This window comes from Parus major, chromosome 5, assembly GCF_001522545.3.
Source record: "Parus major isolate Abel chromosome 5, Parus_major1.1, whole genome shotgun sequence".
In the NCBI taxonomy this organism is placed as follows: domain Eukaryota; kingdom Metazoa; phylum Chordata; class Aves; order Passeriformes; family Paridae; genus Parus; species Parus major.
In genome coordinates this window covers 29,008,290-29,026,812 of record NC_031774.1, presented here as the reverse complement: position 1 = coordinate 29,026,812, position 18,523 = coordinate 29,008,290, and the positions used below count along the sequence as shown (strand labels likewise).

The 18,523-nt window shown below is 39.2% G+C and overlaps 1 protein-coding gene across 2 annotated transcripts in view; it reads left to right on the top strand.

Annotated features, from left to right (window-relative positions):
• RAD51B (RAD51 paralog B) overlaps positions 1-18,523 on the top strand; it is a 366,995-nt gene that overhangs the window by 143,461 nt on the left and 205,011 nt on the right. For both annotated transcript variants that reach the window (XM_015630799.2, XM_015630798.2), the window contains exon 8: positions 4,987-5,083. In XM_015630799.2, the coding sequence (XP_015486285.1) occupies positions 4,987-5,083 (97 nt within the window). The remainder of the gene's footprint in view (positions 1-4,986; positions 5,084-18,523) is intronic.

Genomic DNA, 18,523 nt, shown 5'->3' with positions numbered 1-18,523 from the left:
AAGCAAAAATAATCTGTATGGAACCTGAATGCTGTTTTCCCTGAGAAATCCTTGTGTCCATTTTTTTCCCAAGTATTGGCACCTATAAAAAGTGAGGAAGTAATCAGAGTTGTGGGGGTTTTTTAACATGTCTAACATGAGAAAGTTGAAAAAGTGGTCCTACTGTCTTCTTGTGTTTCTCTCTGTGTTTTCTAATTCTCCTTGCTGTCATAACACTTCTAATGGTTAGATGGGGTTTTTTTAACACAGATTTTACAATCTATGCTGCAGTAAAAGTTGAAGTAAAAGATTTGGAAATTATGTGGTCCATCATTTGTGTAGTATTTTAAGTAGCAGAAGTTTTCCCAGAAAGGATCTGAGTGGATTTCCAAAGAGTTGGTAGTTCTGTCAGAATTGGAAGGCTGAGGACTGTAAATTTGCACTTGTTAAATAGCTCTCTTAACCAATTGCAAAGGAATAGGCCGAAAGCTTAAAGGCAGTGGTTCATTGAACTCCATGGGAGACTGCACTAAAGCATGTTTCTAGTGTTACTGAGCTGTCTAACTGACCCTTTTTTCCCCTCTTTCAGCAGTGGAGAGTGGTTTCCATTCAGGCACAGTTGCTGACTGAAGAAGCCCTACACTCTTTGTTCATCATGGAGTAGGAACAGAAAAGCAATAGCAAAACTTCCTTACCTGTTGCACATGTCAGGACACAGTTGTGTGTGGAGAGGTATAGTGGCTCTTTGTGACTCTCAGTGGCAGTGAAAATATTTTGTTCCATTAGTTGAAGTTGGAAATAGGAGCTCCTCTTAAAATACTGTGTGTTTTTTAAATACAATATATTTTGAAAGACTGTATATTTCAGTACGATAATATCAATATTCCATGTAGCAATATTTTCACTGTTGATTGTTCTGTTGGAAGTTAACAAACATATGACTGGCTTTGAACCTCTGGAGAGGAAGCTGTGCTTGACTGGAAATGATGTCCAGTGTCTGTCCAAAGGAACCTCAACAGAGGCAAATTTTCCTCACCTACTTAGCCTGAGGTCTTGGCAGGTCTCCTGTTCTAAACAGGTTAAATTAATGGCAGATCTACAATGAAAAGTTGAAGAAGTGCTATTGCTAGTTCAGTGCAAAGCACTCTCTAGTAAGCCTGCTTGGACTGACAGCTCAGCTTGTTTCCAAGCACTGTTTAGCAGGTAGTTTCTTTCAAGGGTGGCACCTATCAGACCAACCCACGCCTTCTTTTTGGTGGTTTGTAAGAAACCATAACTAATTAACATAATTAACATCAAAAAAAGCATTATATTCTGTGCACACATGTATGAAGCAGTGTGTGAGACTCAGTTGAAGCTGTCCATACACAAATGTGATTCCTCACTGGAAAGTCACAGAGCTGTTTCGCACCAGATCTCCTTTGTCTGCCTGTGTGTTCTCTCCGTGTCACAAGTTTAACCATTCCCTCAAACACCTATTTGCAGCTCTCTGAATATGTCAAACCATTTCAAAAGATAGCAGAATGGAATGTAAGCGTGTCTTTCATATTCTTGAAGGAAACTTAATCAATCCTTTAAAGGTACCACTGGAGTCATGTGATACCAGTATTCAGGGTTTCAAGTTGAATGCCTGTAAGGACTGGTGACTGCTGAAAATGTATGGCCTCCTTTAAATGGCACTTTTCACTGGCAAAGTATTCGTGACCAAAGCTTTACTCATGGAAAAATAAAACTTGGCACTTTCCAGTAAGGGCAAATGTTTGAAGTTCTGAAGATAGATGTATCTATTCAGAGGAGTTTGCTGCATCTGGGTGCCTTTTTTTTCCTGTAACTATAGCAAAGGACCAGCTCTTTTCTTTTGTTAGTGACCTGCAGCTTGTTTGAGCTAGTGAGAGTTTGGAGTACTCTGCACACTCTCAGAGTGAGGCTCAAACTGTGTTAGGGGAGCTGCACAAAGATTCGTGAAAATACATATATGTGTGTGTGTGTGTGTGTGTGTGTATATGTGATAGTAGGAATACCTATACCTGATGAAAGAATTTTGCAGTAGGTGAGGCTGCAGAAGTGTGACAGGGAATTTGATGCCAAATTTAGTGCTTGGCTAACAGCCTTGTCTTGTGGCTGAACTCATGGGAGAACTGCATCTGTGTTGGTTCTTCAGGCTTGTAGAAATGGGGAATAATTTTCAATTAATTCCAAAATAAGCGTTCTGTAGATGCATGTGGCTTCATCTCAGAGGAAATGTGCTTATGCAAGATAGTATTTAGATATGTATTTAAGCACATGTGTAACTGTCAGTGAAGTTATGGAACTCAGAATATGCTTAATTCTCATCTTCAGGGCAAGTCAGAGAGGAACATTTACTTGGGTAGGACTCTCCTTTTTTCAACTGCTTTTTTTAAACAATGTAGTAGGGAATCTAGGGTGTTAGTATTGAATAGTTACTGAAGGATACATCAGGAATTGAAATGTAGGTTCAGAGGCATAGCTTGAATTAAACATAAGAGGTGAAGAAGATTTTCAGTCCTATAGTTAACAGTGCTGTGGAGTTCTTGGTTAAGGAGGAATCTGGAAGATTTTAAAAAAAAAAACAGTTGCATTATTCTTCTTGTTCATTTTTCTTTTGATTTTTTTTTTAATCCTTCAAAGTTAGTTTCCTTTGAAGGAAAGCAATATGAAATATAGTGTGTGCTGGTATTTTTTTCTATTAAAAATGTTCCTTAAGCATGGTAACATTACTTTAAAATGTGGTGCATAAATAATAAAATACGTGACAGCACAGCACAAAGATTATCTTGGCACAAGTCTGGGGTGACTGAATCACTTAGAGAGCTTGATACTTGTTAATAATGTGATCATTGCAAAGTGTGCCAATGAAAACTTCATACCTCACCAGTATGTGTGAATATAATTTTTTTAGTGTGTTCTATTTCAGCACATTTTCTAGTACTGGATACTATGGATATGTGAGCCTATGGCTTTTGTGACAAAGTGGAAACAAAGTGAGAATGGTTTCAAGAAGGAAACCATTCCTTATCACTACTGACTCTTGGCTGCCTACTCATTTTATTTGCCTTGAACCACTTTTGATGCCCATCCTATCACAAGGATGAACTAGCTCACTAAAATGGAAGATAAGTATCCTAGCAAGAAAAAAGGGAAAAATGACTTTTTTTTCCCTTTGTTTATAAATTGAATTATTTTAGCTTGTAATCTTATGAACAAGTCAGCCATCAGTGGCAGCAAGGAGTTGTGTGTACTAGACCTTTTGCTGTCTGCTTTTGAGTGCTTATAGGTGCACACAGCAGCTCTGGGGGAAACAGCAGAGGGGTGTAATGTGTTTCTCGTGTGTTTGCTGTTAGCAGTATTGCAAGTTGTACCTTAGCTGAGGTGTATGACCAAGCAAGGCTGTTTTCTACCATGTCCATGTTCACTGCAGTGATCATAAATGCCCAGTCCCAAAAGGTTCATCCTGTGGCTAAGCTGTGCAGAACGATCACAGCAAGCTCAAGCTTGTTCAGAGCTTGGAGTCAATAGCAGGTGAGCATGAGGGGCATCACTGTGGAGTTCTGAAGGTCTTGAACACCTGCTGAGTAAGCAAAGATTTGACTTACACACTTCTCAGTTTAGTCCTATTGATACAGTCCATAAAGTTCTCAGGCACCATCATGCCTGGTTAGCAAGCACAGAGATGGGTGGGCTGGCATGAGCAGGGAAGAAGAGTCTTGTAAAGGTCACAGATTCCATCACACTGCTAGCACCTGATGTCATGCTGCCTGAAGAAGACACAATACCCTGCAGCACCACCACTCTGGTTACAACTCGTTGATCTGACACAGCTTATGTGGGGTCTCACAATGGGAAAGGAAAGGGGAGAATGTGTCAAGTCTTCCTGCTGGAAGTGTTAGAAAGCAGGAGGAAGCCATGATCAGAGGGAGGTACAAGCAGTGGAAGGAAGAGCAGAGAAATTCCTCTTCCTTTTTAGCAATGGTAATCTGTTTATTCCAGTAATTTATTCCAGTAGCATCATGAAACTGCATTTGCCAAGTATTGTGTAGGATTCCTTTCTCCCTTTCTCCTGTGTCAAATACAGCTGAAGACAGGCCATGAATTTGGAAGAAAGTTTGTTTGGAGTTTGTTCTCAGTGCAAGCAGAAGAATAATTTTGGTTCTTAAAAAAAAAAAAAAAAAAGTAATTTTTGAAGCTTATGTCAGTCAGCAAAGTGAAAACCAACTGTTATTGCAAAAAGTGCAGCTGCTTAGAGATCCAAAGCATTATGAGATAACTGCAGCTATAGCTGTGTTCTTCTCTCTGTGGTGTTTGCAGTGTCTGCTTAATGTTTTCTGTTACTATAAAACAGTATGTGTTCAAAGGTGCAAGAAATTGTTCATCTCTTGTAAGCATGAATATAGCTCATGCTGTCAGAGGAGAACACTGTGGGTACCACAGTCTTGTTTATCAGAATATTGTGATCCTGAAAAAGACTCAAAAATCCCCTTTTGTAAAGATAGCCCTGTAACATTTAGTACTTTTGTGCTTCAGGTCAATGGGGATGTACCCCTACCACGCTTTGCTCCATGGCACTGTGTTTCAACCAAAGGAAGAAAGTGTGGAAATAGTGTGGAAATTACTTGGAAAATAGATTTGCTATTTGCCTATAAAAAAATGGTGGCTTTTTGTAAGGAGCATCAAGCTGTTCATGGAAGACGAGCAAAAGATGAAGCTCTTCAGAGCAGTAGTTTTATTTAAGATGCCTGTATGTATCAACACACTGTTTGTTGTTCAATATTTCATCTTTTTAACAATATCTCTTTTCCTCCACTTCTTGCAATTGTCTCTTTCACTTTCTGCAGGTAGTTCAAAATGTTCTGAGTGTTGAATTTGCTGAAGATCAGAATAGAGGGTCATCTTGATGCTATGCCTGGAGGATTCCAGTCCTGGGCTTCTCTTTGCCTTCCAGTGGCTATAAAAATTCATTCCCATCCCCCTCTCCTTGTCTGTTTGCAGGTTATCTTGACGAATCAGATTACCACATCTCTGAGCAGTGGCCCTGGGATCCGGGCAGACCTGGTGTCTCCAGCTGATGATTTGTCCCTGTCTGAAGGTAAGAAATCCCTTCTGTCAGAGCTGCAACTCTACACGGACACAAATCCACACTGTAACTTGCAGTCTTCTGTTGAAATACAGGGGGCTGAGAGAGTCAAATTATCAAGTCTAACCTAACACAGTCTTGAAACAAAACTATTTTCCAGTTTCTCTGAAAATCCATTTATAATTAAAAAGAAAGTATGTGGAATAGCTAAAAGGATCAGACACTTTCTAAAGGCTGGGAATGAATATTTGAGTCATGTCAGTCTCTCAGCATTGTACTGTCACTCACATACATTTAAAGCATTATTTTGTCAGTCTTCTAAAGCTGCTGCAAGAGTAAATACACAGGCTAGTCTGCAAATTTCATCTTATCTAATGTTTATCAGTGATTACAAAGAGAAACAACTGGTCACAAAGGAAGGAAAGCAGATCCTTGGTCCTGTTCCTTGCATTACACTTGTTTGGTTTTCAAGTACAGTGCCTCGGACTGGAATCTCTCTCTTGTGTGAATGTAATATGGGAATTTTTGTGGTACCATGTATTTCTTTACATCTTTGTGCTGCTGTTTTCTGCACAGAGCTAGAGAAAAGCAATTTTTGAGTAAGAGTGAGGACTTAGTCTGCTAAGAAGAAAAGATAATTCTGAACCAAGGTTTACAAAGTAATATAATAATTTAGGTTTCTCCCACTTGCAAAGAATAGTCAGAGTACCCTCATGAGGGACAGATGCAGAAAACTTTATTATTTAGTGTTCATGCATAGAGCCAAATGTATGATGCTAAGCAATGATCATCTTTCTTGCAAAGGCATGATAATTGCATGTAGAATTTTCACTTAGCATAACACGGACATTTCCACTCTTTGTCTCCTTGCTGCACTTTCTGGTGGTTCTCATCAGCTTCTCTGTGTTCTGGTTCACCACACACAGTTGTCTCAAGCTTTTCTGACTTAACACAACTACAGCTCGGTGGCAAAAAGAACTAAGCAGTGGTTAAAACTGACATTATTTCTGCAACTCATTTCAGTGGACAAGAGAAAGAGGTTAAAGGCAGATTCAAATTTCAGGGAGTAGCAAGTAACTTCAGTGCAATGCCTTAACACTGATTGATACGTTTACTTCTTAATTCTGTCAATAGAAGTCTGGCAAAGCATGGCCCATTAAATAATTTTGGAATTGTGTTTGTGGCTTTTATTGGCTCCACCCATTGCCAAAGTATCTCTGAAGTACATGGCTCGAATACTGCTTCCTCCTTGTGGCAGAAAGATTTGAAATTTGGTAACTAAATTTGGAAGATAAAGGCATAATTTTTCACCTTTATATAATTTCCTTCTTGGCACAAAATTGTTGTGCATTGTCTTATTAAATTGTCTTGATCAAAGTATTTGAGCTTCTCTTTGTCCTTTAGAATTGCTGTGGATGAGCTTCCTCTGGAAAGAAAGACACAGCTGACTCTGAAGTGGGAGTAATAACAAAATATGTTTTCAGTAAAACATATTTTTGTCCTGTGGTTAAAATATTTGAAGATACTTAAGAAAAACACATCAAATAGTTGAAATGCTTCTAAATTTCCCAGCACATATGGAAGATTCTCAGTGCTGTGTATGAGCTGTAGTTCAAGAATATTCTAGAATCAGGGCTACAAAAGAGATGGCATAATGATTTTTCTAGCAGTTACAGGTTATTAATGAATCTATCATGTTGTGCCTAAACTACCACCACTGTTTTTCAGCTTTTAACTTAAGAATTAGTTAAAATGTATTGGTACTCTGTGTTTCCTTCCTTTATTGCTTGTTTTTAATTAAGGAATCTGAAGTAGTAAAATGTGCCAGCATCACACGTGTTGAAAATGGAAATGTTTGTTTTGCCACAGGAAAAGTACAGTACAGACATCAGCAGTGCAGGCTCCTTTGGAAATTCAAGTTTTATCAAGGGATGTAGGGCTGATAAACTCCTTTCCTTTTCTCCCTTCCCTCCTTTCTTGACTAACATTGATACAGCACTTACTTACTGTGTTGTGTAATGGAAGAACACAGTACATCTCCACACTACATGCTTTTCTCCCTATGTCTTTCTTATTTGTAAAATGGCTGCTTCTGGATTTCCATTTTTCATTGCTTTTAACCCCTGCTGTCTGTCTCTGAGTAAATGTGGAATTTCGGGCTCATTCAACATCTGATTTCCATGCTTATCTTTCCATCAAAAGACACAGGTGTGGCCAGTGTGTTTTGGTGTGTTCCTTTAACATCGCAGTGTTGACCTGTCCTGAGAAAGTTCCCCTTTAATGTATTTGGATGTTAGCTCTTGAACAGCCTGAAAACAGCAATAAACGTCTAATAATTTTTTGTACTTTCAGACTCCTAAATTAATTAGTCTTCTAGAGTTAGTATGATAGTAACAATACTTACAGTTGTAGAATTTATGGGAAAGAGTAGTTAGGTGAGTAGCCCAAGTGCACAAAGAGTATATGTTGCAGAGTCAGAGGTAAGACGCCAGATTTGTGACTCAGTTCTTACCTCATTGTTCCTTGTCACTCATCACCAACTAAAGCTGAATTTGAACCAGTGACCTAGATGTGAAAGGACCCATAACACATTATTAGTTCTGTAAGCAACTCAGACTGCTTGGTTTGTATATGTCTAATATGTTGTTTTAATCCTATCTGAAATCAGAGTCCCTTCACTATAAATGGTTTGCTAAAAGGGTAATCTTTCTTAGATAGAGGCAGAAAGGAGAGTTTCAAATTAAATGTGCTATTAGAAAGAAGTAAAATGTTATAGTGTCCTTTGGTTTTGCTTCTGATTGTGCTTGAGAAGAGAATTGCTGGGGTTGTGTGTGAGATTAGGCAAGAAACCAAGGAAGCTGTTCATCTGATGTGTGACAGAAAGTTAATCTGATGAACAAGCTGAAAGGACATTGTCAAGCTGTTTCGGGCTCAGAGCTGTAAAGTTGTAATCTAGTGCATGAAAACTTGTGTCCTAAAAATATGTTAGATTTTTATGAGAATATTAATAGATTTATAAAAGCAGTGCTGGCTGTAAAATCCCACCACTTATGTAGTAATGTAAGAATTAATGAACTGTTTGTTGGTATTTCTGGTAGGAAATGGTTATGTCCAGCTAAATTCCCAGATCTGTGCATAATTCTGCTTCCAGATGACAAAAAAATGCATAGTTTGCCACAGATTAAATCGATGAATAAAATACCAAAATTTCTCTACTTATACTCTGAGTCCTTGCATTCATTTGGCCTTCACATTCTTGTCAGATTATCAACGGAAGGAGTTAGGGACTAATAATATTTTTCTCTAGCTCTAAAATCCTCAGACGTGCAATGCTGTCCCTTCTTCCCTAGGAACCAAACTCAGTTTTTACTTGTAAAAACTCATAATTTTTACTTAGCCATCTCTTAAACTGTGTCATCAGAGGGGATAGTCTGGAGGATGATGGTGGACGTGCCTGTTTCACTTCCATCCTCACTTTGTGGAATAGCCCGAGTTTAGTTCTTCCAGTCAAAGACAACTTGGAGAAGCCTAAAGTTATTTCACATTGCGAGGGTGGTCAGACAAGCCCAGGAGAACCCAAAGAACTAATGCTTTATCATTTCCATATAAAAAGTAGCTCTTACCCAGTTAAAATAATACCTTATTTAAAAAAAAAAATAGGGGGGGGGTTCAAGCTGCATTAGGCTTCCTAAACACTAGGAATATTTTAATGATTGTTAATGGTTTTTTTTTAAATAAGTTATCTGTGTCTGTGACTGCACTATTTTTGCTATTTTTGTGAAATTCACATGACTAAATTTTACCTAATATAAAAAGGTCTTTAGAAACTATTTCTAAACCTGTGTATTTCAGCACTAGGTAGACAGGGAAATTTGTCTTTCATTTGTGTGCTGCAAAGAGATAGGACAAGATAACCTACTTGAGGTCCCTTCTAGTCTACCAGTGCCTATGCTATTAATGTATTTGCCAGCTGCAAGCTCAAACTTCCTCTCACAAACATCAAAGCCAAACTTCATATTTCTTGGAAAAAGTTCAGGGGTGTGTTGGTATGAACAAGAACAGTATCCTCCTCCCACCCTGCACAATGTGTCAAAGTGAAAAAAAAGAATGCTGTCATGGGCTTCTTCAGTCTCAGCTAGTACTTTCAAATCTTTGTTTGAAAAATTCAGAATTATTTTGTGTTTAAAATTGTCTCTAAACTTGCACTAGATCTGGGGAGGCCAGTGTTCAGTCTTCTGCCATTTGTGTTCATCAAGTGGTTTGTCATAGCATTGTATATTTTTAGTGCACAGTGTGAGCTATGAGTTTAGTCTGACCTTTTCATCTTTGTTGCTCTGATCTTGAATTCTTTTAAGTTGTTGAGCAGAAGTAGGCTTTTGTGTTATGCAGACTGGAGAACACTGAGCTACCATAATATCTTACACCCACAGGATTTTCCTACTTTAGTTTAGGAGCAGGAGGTTTGAAGCTAGAATCTTCAGCTTCTCTTCCGTGCTTTGTCCTTGATCCGTTGGCATATTATGGTTAAACTGTTTTATTCTTCCAGCCTCAGTTTACCTTTTTTTTAAAATTTGGGGCTTTATTTTTATTCTGCAACCTTTTTTTCTTAATATTTTGAGATCCTCCTATGGGGAAAATAATGGATTGACCTTCTCCTCACCTCAGTAAGATCAGTTCTGTAGTTTATTACTTCTCTCCCTTCAAATCTCCTTTTTTCAGTCCTGGTGCCAAATGGAGTGAAAACACTGAAGGAATTATCAAGTGAACTGAGGAGCCCCCAGAGATCAGAGGCTGTTGGTTGGTTTAGGTTTGTTTATTTACTGATTTATGTGTATACTTAATGCTTAGGGTTGGACCCACAGGTGACTTAATTAAAAATAAAGTATATTCTGTGAAGCATAAACATACCTGTTTTGCAGGAACCTTGAGCTTATGAATCAAGGAGCTGTTAAACAAGTTTCTGAAACACTTCCTCCGTGTAGTTTTAAAGCTAATACTTCATGTCCTCAGAATGATAGGAATTTAAATGCATTGGAAAATATCATAACAATTTGGCATGTTTTAAGTCTTTAGTATTTCAGCTGAATGCTCTGTAAACTGATTGCAGTCTGGTTTACACAATTTTGATTGAAAGAGGAGCTAATTAGTTACAATACATTTTTGAATAGGACAGTTCATAAATTGATATAATATAATTTTAATATGAATTCACTCTGATTTTCTGAGATCCAAGTATTTGAGAATAGTTACTAAACCCCCTTTATTTTTTTACCATTATGGTATAATCTGTATGGAGGTTACTAGCATGTTGAAACTCAAGAACCTTCTGGCATGGTGTAAGAAAGGTCTTTTGATTATGACCCCTTATATGGATCCTGTGAAACTTAGTAAATTTTGAATACACAAAAAGGGAATGAGTTCAAATAACACAGATGGTATTTCCAGATTGTTTGGAAGGTGAATTCCAATGATTAGGCCATGTCTATGCATACTGAAGAGTAAATTTCCCAGCTGAGACTAGTGTGCAGGTGTGGACCCTAAAAATGAAAGCACATTCCTGTAAAGGTAAAGAGGGGACCATATCAATGTATAAATATCTAAAGGGAGAGTACCAAGAGGATGGATCCAGGCTCTTCTTGGTGTAGTGCCAAATAACAGGACAAGAGGCAGTGGAAAGAAACTGATTCACAGAAAGTTCTACCTGAACTTGAGGAAGAACTTCTTTACTGTGCGAGTCAGCATGCACTGGAACAAATTGCCCAGAGAGATTATGGAGTCTCCCTCACTGGAGATATTCAAGAAACATCTGGATGCAGTCCTGTGCCATGTGCTCTAGGATGACCCTGCTTGAGCAGGGAGGTGGGACCAGATGATCTACTGTGGACCCTTCCAGCCTTACCCATTCTGTGGTTCTCATTATTAATGCAGTTCTCTTCTTGGTTTATGGCTTATGGAGATAGGGAAGTGCTACAGTATAGCTTTTGCTACAGTCATGAGGATATAGGGAAGCATAGTGAGATTTGCCTCTGTGTTTGCTTTGATATGAATTGCTATTCTCACCTGATGGTTTGATCAGCATTTAGGCCCAGCACCAGGAACCCTGACATGATGGGACAAGAAAGCTTAGTGAGCCACAGGATTTTGCCTCCAATTCTGAGCCTTCGGCATCTCTGACTTCAGTGTCAGAGTTGATAGAATTGCTTAAGTCACTGGTTCTGGTTAATGTGAGCTCAGTAATGAAACAGCTGGGGTTGTTTCTTTTTAATTCTTTATTTTGCTGCTGGACTTCATGTCTCAGCTGCATTTTAAGAATCTGCTCCAGCAGAGACCCTGTAATCCTCTTCACCAGCTAACAATTCTGTGAGAAGCTTTTTATTCCTTCAGTCTGTTCTGTCTTTGAGTTACTTCTCCAGTTTTCATGAAAAAGATTGTTAGCCTTACATACTCTCAAAGGTGAGAAGGAGCTCATGTTCCTTAACCTGCTGGAAGACAGCATATTACATTCACTCCAGGACAGGTAAACAGAGGGCCCCAGAAAGAGGAGCAACCTTGATAAAACTCATTAATATATGTTGTAGGGAAAAACATGCCTTCTCTCAAAATAGGATTTTATTCTTGTCTTTGCTCTATGTTCGCATTTCTTGTAACTCTGTGCTCTCAATGGTTGTGGAGTCTGTACTCTTGTGCTTCAGTGGAAGGAAAAAAGCCCTTCTGGTTGTAGAGAACAGCACAAGGAAGTGCACCATCATTCATCAAGGGCCTGGAACAAATTATATTAACCATTAGGGGAAATGATACCATGATTATTTCTGCAGGAGGCAGGGTTGTGGTGGTGTGTGGAGCAGTTAGATTTCATGATAACTGTTGTCATGTTTGCCTGTACTAATTTTGATGCCATATTTCACCAAGTGGGAAGTAGTGACGTAATAACAGCCAGCCAAATTTTAACGGCTTTTTAATCAAAAGATAGATCTTTTGGTAAAACAGTGCTGCAGAGACTGTATGTGTCTGTGGAAGTTCCAGGTTGAATGACATATGCATAATCACTTGATCTAGACTACAGAAAGGTTGAAAACTGTTAGCAGGAGCATTCAAAGACCTCTGTGTGTCAGTTTAAGAGAATCTCCATTCCTCATATCCTAATTGGCACGATGAGAACATGCAAAGTTTTACTGCTTTGTTGTGGTTTATTTCTGAAGACATAATGTGACCTAAAATAATTAATCAATGATTTGTAATCCAAAAACCCTTCAGGTACATTTGTTGGAAATCATTTGTCTATATAATGAGAAGCACAATAACAGAAATGATTACAGTCATAGTTGAGTGGCTAGAAGTTGCTGCCTCTCAGCTGCTAGGTATCTTACCTCCACTGAGAAAAAGTGCAACTGAGTACGTGCTACACCTTCCAGTGTAAAGTAGAATGGGTTTCCATGAATCCTGCTGCACACATCAGCTTACTCCTGTGTTCCCATAACTGCATTAAGCTTGAGAGACCCATGTATGGGTCAGTCACTGAGTTTCCGCTGATGGCATGTAGCTGTAAAGTATTGTAAGAATTTGCAGTTGGTCATTTCCTTATGCCCTAAAAATGTTTAAAAGTAAGATTAACTCATATTTCAGTATGGGTGAATATAGAACTTTTTACTGAGGTCCTGCAAATCAGTGGTTTAAATCAGAAACAGGAGACCTGGCTTGGTTCGAATTCCTTCTGCAGTCCTACATGTTGCACCTCAGTGTTGATGGAACTTATCTTTCAAATTACATTGTAAAAAAATGAATTCAACAGTAAGAAAGAGCTAAACACCACTTGCCTCTGTGCACAATGACCAATTAAATTCTGTCTTAACTCACTGTGGGTTATTCTTAAATCTGTACAGAGGCTGGGGGGAAAAAATATTCAGCAATCAGTAGCACTCAGTCCCATTTCTTCTGGAGTTTTATAGTACCATCACTGGATCTTCCTTCTGATGGAACTGGAAGGGACCAGGAGGATTTTGATTCATGGGAAAACATCACTAAACTTGAAGCAGTTAAGAGTGACTCAAGGTACAAATGCTATACCCAAAAGGGTATTGCAAGGGTGAGGGGACAGAGGATGATTTTAGAGTCTCACGCCTATATTCTACTTGCAGTTCCAGCTGGGTTTCCTCTGGGTTTACTGCAGGATGTTTGAAAAAAAGTAGCTCCTTGTTAATCTCAGGCAGTTTCTATGATTGATGATTCCCCTTAACCGTAAAAAGAGCACATTGGTGTTTCTGCTTAACTTGTGTCTATTTCCTGCTTTATTATTGCAATAATGATTTATTGTCTTAAATTATGGGAGTTTATAACCTGTTAGCCTTTTTTGGAGGGTGAAGCTGGGTGCTCTGTCATGTGAATTAACTTCTTCCCAGTGATAGTCTGGTCCTAAAATATTATGTTGAAACCCAAACATAACACAACAATAAAAGATAGTACATGGTTAGTGCATTATTTCTTAATTTAATTAAAATAGAGAGCATGAGCGGATTTTACATGTTTTACATGAACAAAATTAATCTAGTCTGGACTCTACTAGTCTTCTCATAATATCAGTTACACTAAAAATAATAAAAAGCATTCAGAGGAGAGCAACCCTAGTGGTCACAGAGCAGTACAGGAAGATGGGTGAAGAAATGGTAGAAAGAGGAAATGCCCAGAATTTAACTAAAGGAAGGTTGTGTTTTTACTAATGTCTACTCTCCTAAAATGTCCTTCTATTGCTCCAGTCCCTGAGGCGACCTACAGAATAGTCCTGCATGAGCTGATGCCTAAGTAGGGCCAGGAAGGGTAAAAAAGACAGTGGCTCAAATATGAGTAGCTGCACTGTTAACAATGGAAAATTCGTCACAAAGAAAGCAAACCAGATGCTACTACTGAGTATGCAGCCATGATTCTTTAGGAGTAATTTGAGCCAGTCTGATACCTGGCAGGGAAGTTCTTGTTTCAGGCTGGCACATGGATAAGCAAAGCAGTAGTTTTGGGAACGTTTTAGCTGAATATCCGGAAGTTGTTTCAGAGCGCAAAATCTGTTAGGCCAGCTGTTCCCAAATGGTTTGGGTTTGTGCCTCTGTTTTTGGTGGTGAACTCACCCCAGCCAAGCTTGCGACCCTAAAGACTAACATAAACAATCACATCTCTGTCAGGCTTGCGACCCCACTCTGTGCGCCGTGACCCTGCTGGAGGTTACAACCCCTGGGTTGGGAATTGTTGGAGTAGACTGTCAGATAGTCCTGCTGGGGGAGCGCGGTTACGCCCCATCCAGGCCAGGATCATCACAACAAATGCCTTCAGATCTCACAGTAATTTGTAGACCCCTGCCACCAGTCTGAGAGAGCAGCTTATTAGAGCTGACATGTCACTTTGGTACATCGGGAACATCTCAGAGGTCAAAAGGTCGTGGTCCTCCCACGCTGCCACAGTCTTTCTTCATGAACTCGCCTCTCCGCCTTGCTTCCCCGTCAGTTGGCTGGCAGCGAGCCCCGGCGCCCTCGTGGCGCGGCTGACTCGGCCACGGCTGCTGGATGGGTACCAGCTGCAACTTCTGCCACAAGCCACCCTTTCCAAAACCCTTCTCCCTGAGTACTCCTTGCCTTGACAGAAGGATTGATGTCTGTCTCTCTCTGCTGAAATAATTAAACATTGTGTTCAAAGTAATTAGAAGCTATATAGGGCAGTGCTAGTGGAGATGGGCTAAGCCTTCCCCTATATTTTGTAAAACTAATTCTGTTATTCATATACCTGTACATATGAGCACAGTCTTACAGATGTAGGATGCTGATGGAGAAATGAACAGAAGGTAGCCTTGTGTGATGGCTGGTGTAGCCTGCAAAGGCTGAGGGCTTGATGAGCCATGCAAACAGCCTTTTTGTCATAAAATGACAAGTTACGGATGTCCTAATTAGACATCTAATTTTTAAGCCTTGTTCCGTTGCAATTTTAAGTGGAGTTTATAAACAAAATCAAAAATAGATTTCAAATTTGTTTTTTTGAAAGCATTCATTACCATAATGGAAAATAGTACCATTTTAATAGCTAACTGATAGTGCAAGGCCAGTGACTTGATGATTTACAGGCATGGAAGTTTGACAGTGGCATTGTTCTGTAAATCCAACAAGGGGACGGGCCTGCAACACATGATTTATTTTTACTTACAGTTTTGTCAACAGATCCTGAAAATTGCCAATGATGGCAAGAAGGAAAGAGGAGGATATGGTGCAGAAAAATTGTAAAATTGCCTATCGTTTGGATTAAAACCTGCATTGCATACAATTAGCCTGGAATTCAGTCTGCACAAGTTGAGTTTCAGGGCTTTATGTGGAGTGCTTTGTTTTAAGGTGTTGCTGGACTGATTTTCTATCAGGCAGGTGCATAGAAGTCATTACACTGAAAATGAGAACAGCAAAGCCAAGTTGTGGACTGTGTAAGTCACTCAACTAAATGGTCAGAAAATCTGATGTTACTGGTCATTGTACATGTACTGTAAAAAAGAAAAAAATATTTTAAACTTTGTATCTGTAACTTGATCATCCCACACTAATTACACATCAGAAAATGGAGCATGAAGTCTCCTCCATCTGTCCAGGTTGGATTTGGTGCACAAAGGAGCATATCCAATTCATAGTACCTCTTAGGTAATCAGATTAATATCTCCTGAACTGAATTTACCCTTTTGATAGTGAGTCTTTCATGTGCTATGTTTCACATATCACATTCTGTTGAAGCTCTGTGGCTTTTCAGTAATTTCCTTGAAATCTATATGTGGTATGTCTGCCCTCTTTTGAGCTGTTCTTGGGACACGCATCAATTAGATGTGTTTTTGGCACTCTCTTAATGGCATAGTTTCCCTGGAGTCAAAACCTGCTCCAAAAACTGAGATCATTTGTTTAATTTAAAAGCAAAAGGGTATGGAACTACAATTTCAGGCTTCAACAGCTATATTTCTGTAGCTTTGAAGGAATGGGAGGAAAATTTTGATGTCTTACACACAAAATAAATAAATTCTTGAGTTCTTAAAATATCTGATTCCATCCAGTTTTTTGCTTTCCTTGCTTATCTTTCAATTTTCATTCTTTATTTTAATTAGTAGATTTTTGACTTGTCAAATTTCAATGTTTATTGGTTTTGCTTAGCAAAGCAGAAGTCTGGATTTTGTAATTTGGTTCTAAGCAAGAACTGTAAATTATGCAGGACGGTGCATAATTAAAATTTATTACAAGCAATCTAAATACAGAATTCTATTTCAAGTGTTTGAAGCTTTTGGCTCTAAGACATTCTGGGAATGTATACTGTATAGGAGGTCCTATATTTTTTTCAAGTAAACTGAAAGCATGAAAACTCCCATGTTCAATCAACTCCTCCAGTAAGTCTCATTTTGTACCTCAGATTTCTTCCAGCCTGCATTTGCAGTGGGCTTTTCACTGAGAATTTGAAACAAGCCCTCAATGATCTTTGCTTGCTGCATGTTTGCTCATTACATGGGGTGGTTTTGATGTGCAGCAACTAGAGAACTTCTATAAGAAATGAAACCAGAATTTTTGGTGTAAGTTAGCTCCGTTCTGTCCAGCAGTGCTCAAAGCCATCCTGGACACAGAAGAATCTAAGCCAATTGCTGGTCATCAAGCCAGAGCCAGAGCAGGGACATTCTCACAGGGAACCAGAGCAGGCAGGTTTGGAACAGAACAATGATACAGTTAGAGGAGGATCAACACCAGCTCTTTTGGTTGTCTGACACTGCTGTGCCAAATTATTCGTTAATGGGAACTTGCTTCTTAAACAAAAATATGAAATTATTTCTCTTGTGTGTTTTTATGTGAGTCAGGAAATAAAAACCACTTCCAAAGATCAGTAGGAGGGCTTAATAATAAGCTGTAATGCCAGTTGCCTGACTTGTGGTTACTGAGCTCAGGTAATACTTAATCACAAGAAGCAATAGTAGGCATTTCAGGAGGGTAGCAGCTCAAATCCTGGCTGATGGGATTTGACAAGCTCATTTGTGCTCAAGCCTGAGCTGCCATGTCTTCCATTTACTGTTGTTTATGCTAAAAAATACGACATTTTGTCTCACTTTGGCCTACAGTCATGTCTCAGTGGCAGTAAAAATTTGCCTCAAGTACCAAATTCCTGGGTCCAGTCATCATCAGCATCTGATGCTGAATGATCTTTCATAAATACCATCCAACTCACTTTTCCCTTGCTGTCCCCTCTGTTTCAACTTCAAACTGATAGTGCTGATGTTTTGTCTTAGAACTTGAAACAAGGCCTGTCATATTGACAGTTATGCTACCCACTGAAAACTGCTACCCACTGAAGGATGAGTGACTAAGAAGATGGGCCTGCAGGGGCTTTTTGAGCTTTAGAAGTCTGTAAATCTTTCCTTGTTAATGTTTGGAAGGAATGAAGTTTAGGACAAACTTTAGTGCCTTCAAGCTAATAGAGTGCCTGTCGGTGACCGAATCTGAATCTCAAGAGGAAGAGTTCACAGTGGGTTCAGCTTAAAATGCCAGAAACCTCATGGAGCCTTTAGTTTGCAATTTTGACTGTGCACCAGAATCACGCAAACTAGCAAAGACTGGTGACATTCTTTTCCTCCAGGTTAGTATGAGGTAACTCTGAACAGCATGGGATCAACATGTCAAGTCCTTAATGGCTTTTGGCCAAGTCCTTTTCTTGGCTTACTGTCCAAAACTGCCCAGTTCTGCTTTTCCTGAGGGTGCATCTGCCTCTTAGTCAGTGTTGTGATGGTCATGTGAACTAGCATGAAATGAGCTGTTGGGATCCAGAGGGTTCCAGCAGCAGATGAGTCACAGAGGCAGAGAGGTCAGCACAGTGTAATCTTTCTAGTATTTACCACACACCGTGTAGCTATATCCTGAGATGAACCTGCCTTCTGTTCAAATGAAGTGCCTGGATGAGAAAATCCTGTGGGTGAGAGGAGGTTCTATCACTCTGGTGCCATTCTGACAGTGTAAAGGACTTGGAAAACTAATGAGCTGTGGATTTTCCTTAGGGATAACTTGTTTTCCTCCCTTGTTCTAACAAAGTATTTGTGTCCTGTAGGCTGAATAGTCATTGAAGGCCAGTTCAGTGGTATGTAATATGTGCCCATGCAGTACAGGGCAACTTGGACTTTATTATAGCTTCAGCCCAGGATTTGGTGTTTCTTTCTAGGGTGGTAGGTCATCTGCAATTTGGTGTAGTGCAGTTTTGAATCAAAAGCATTTTAAACAAATAAATAAAGATTGCAACTTTCTGTGTCTGTAAAACAGTGGATTTTCAGCAAATTTCAACATGATAAAATACTTACTTTGGTTGTGCTGAAAATTTTTGTGACAACTGCAATATGACTGAAAACAAAAATGTGTTTTATCAGAAGTAGCATGTTCTGTGAAAATGTGTTTTTGCTTGTAAAATAAAAATCTTGAACACAAA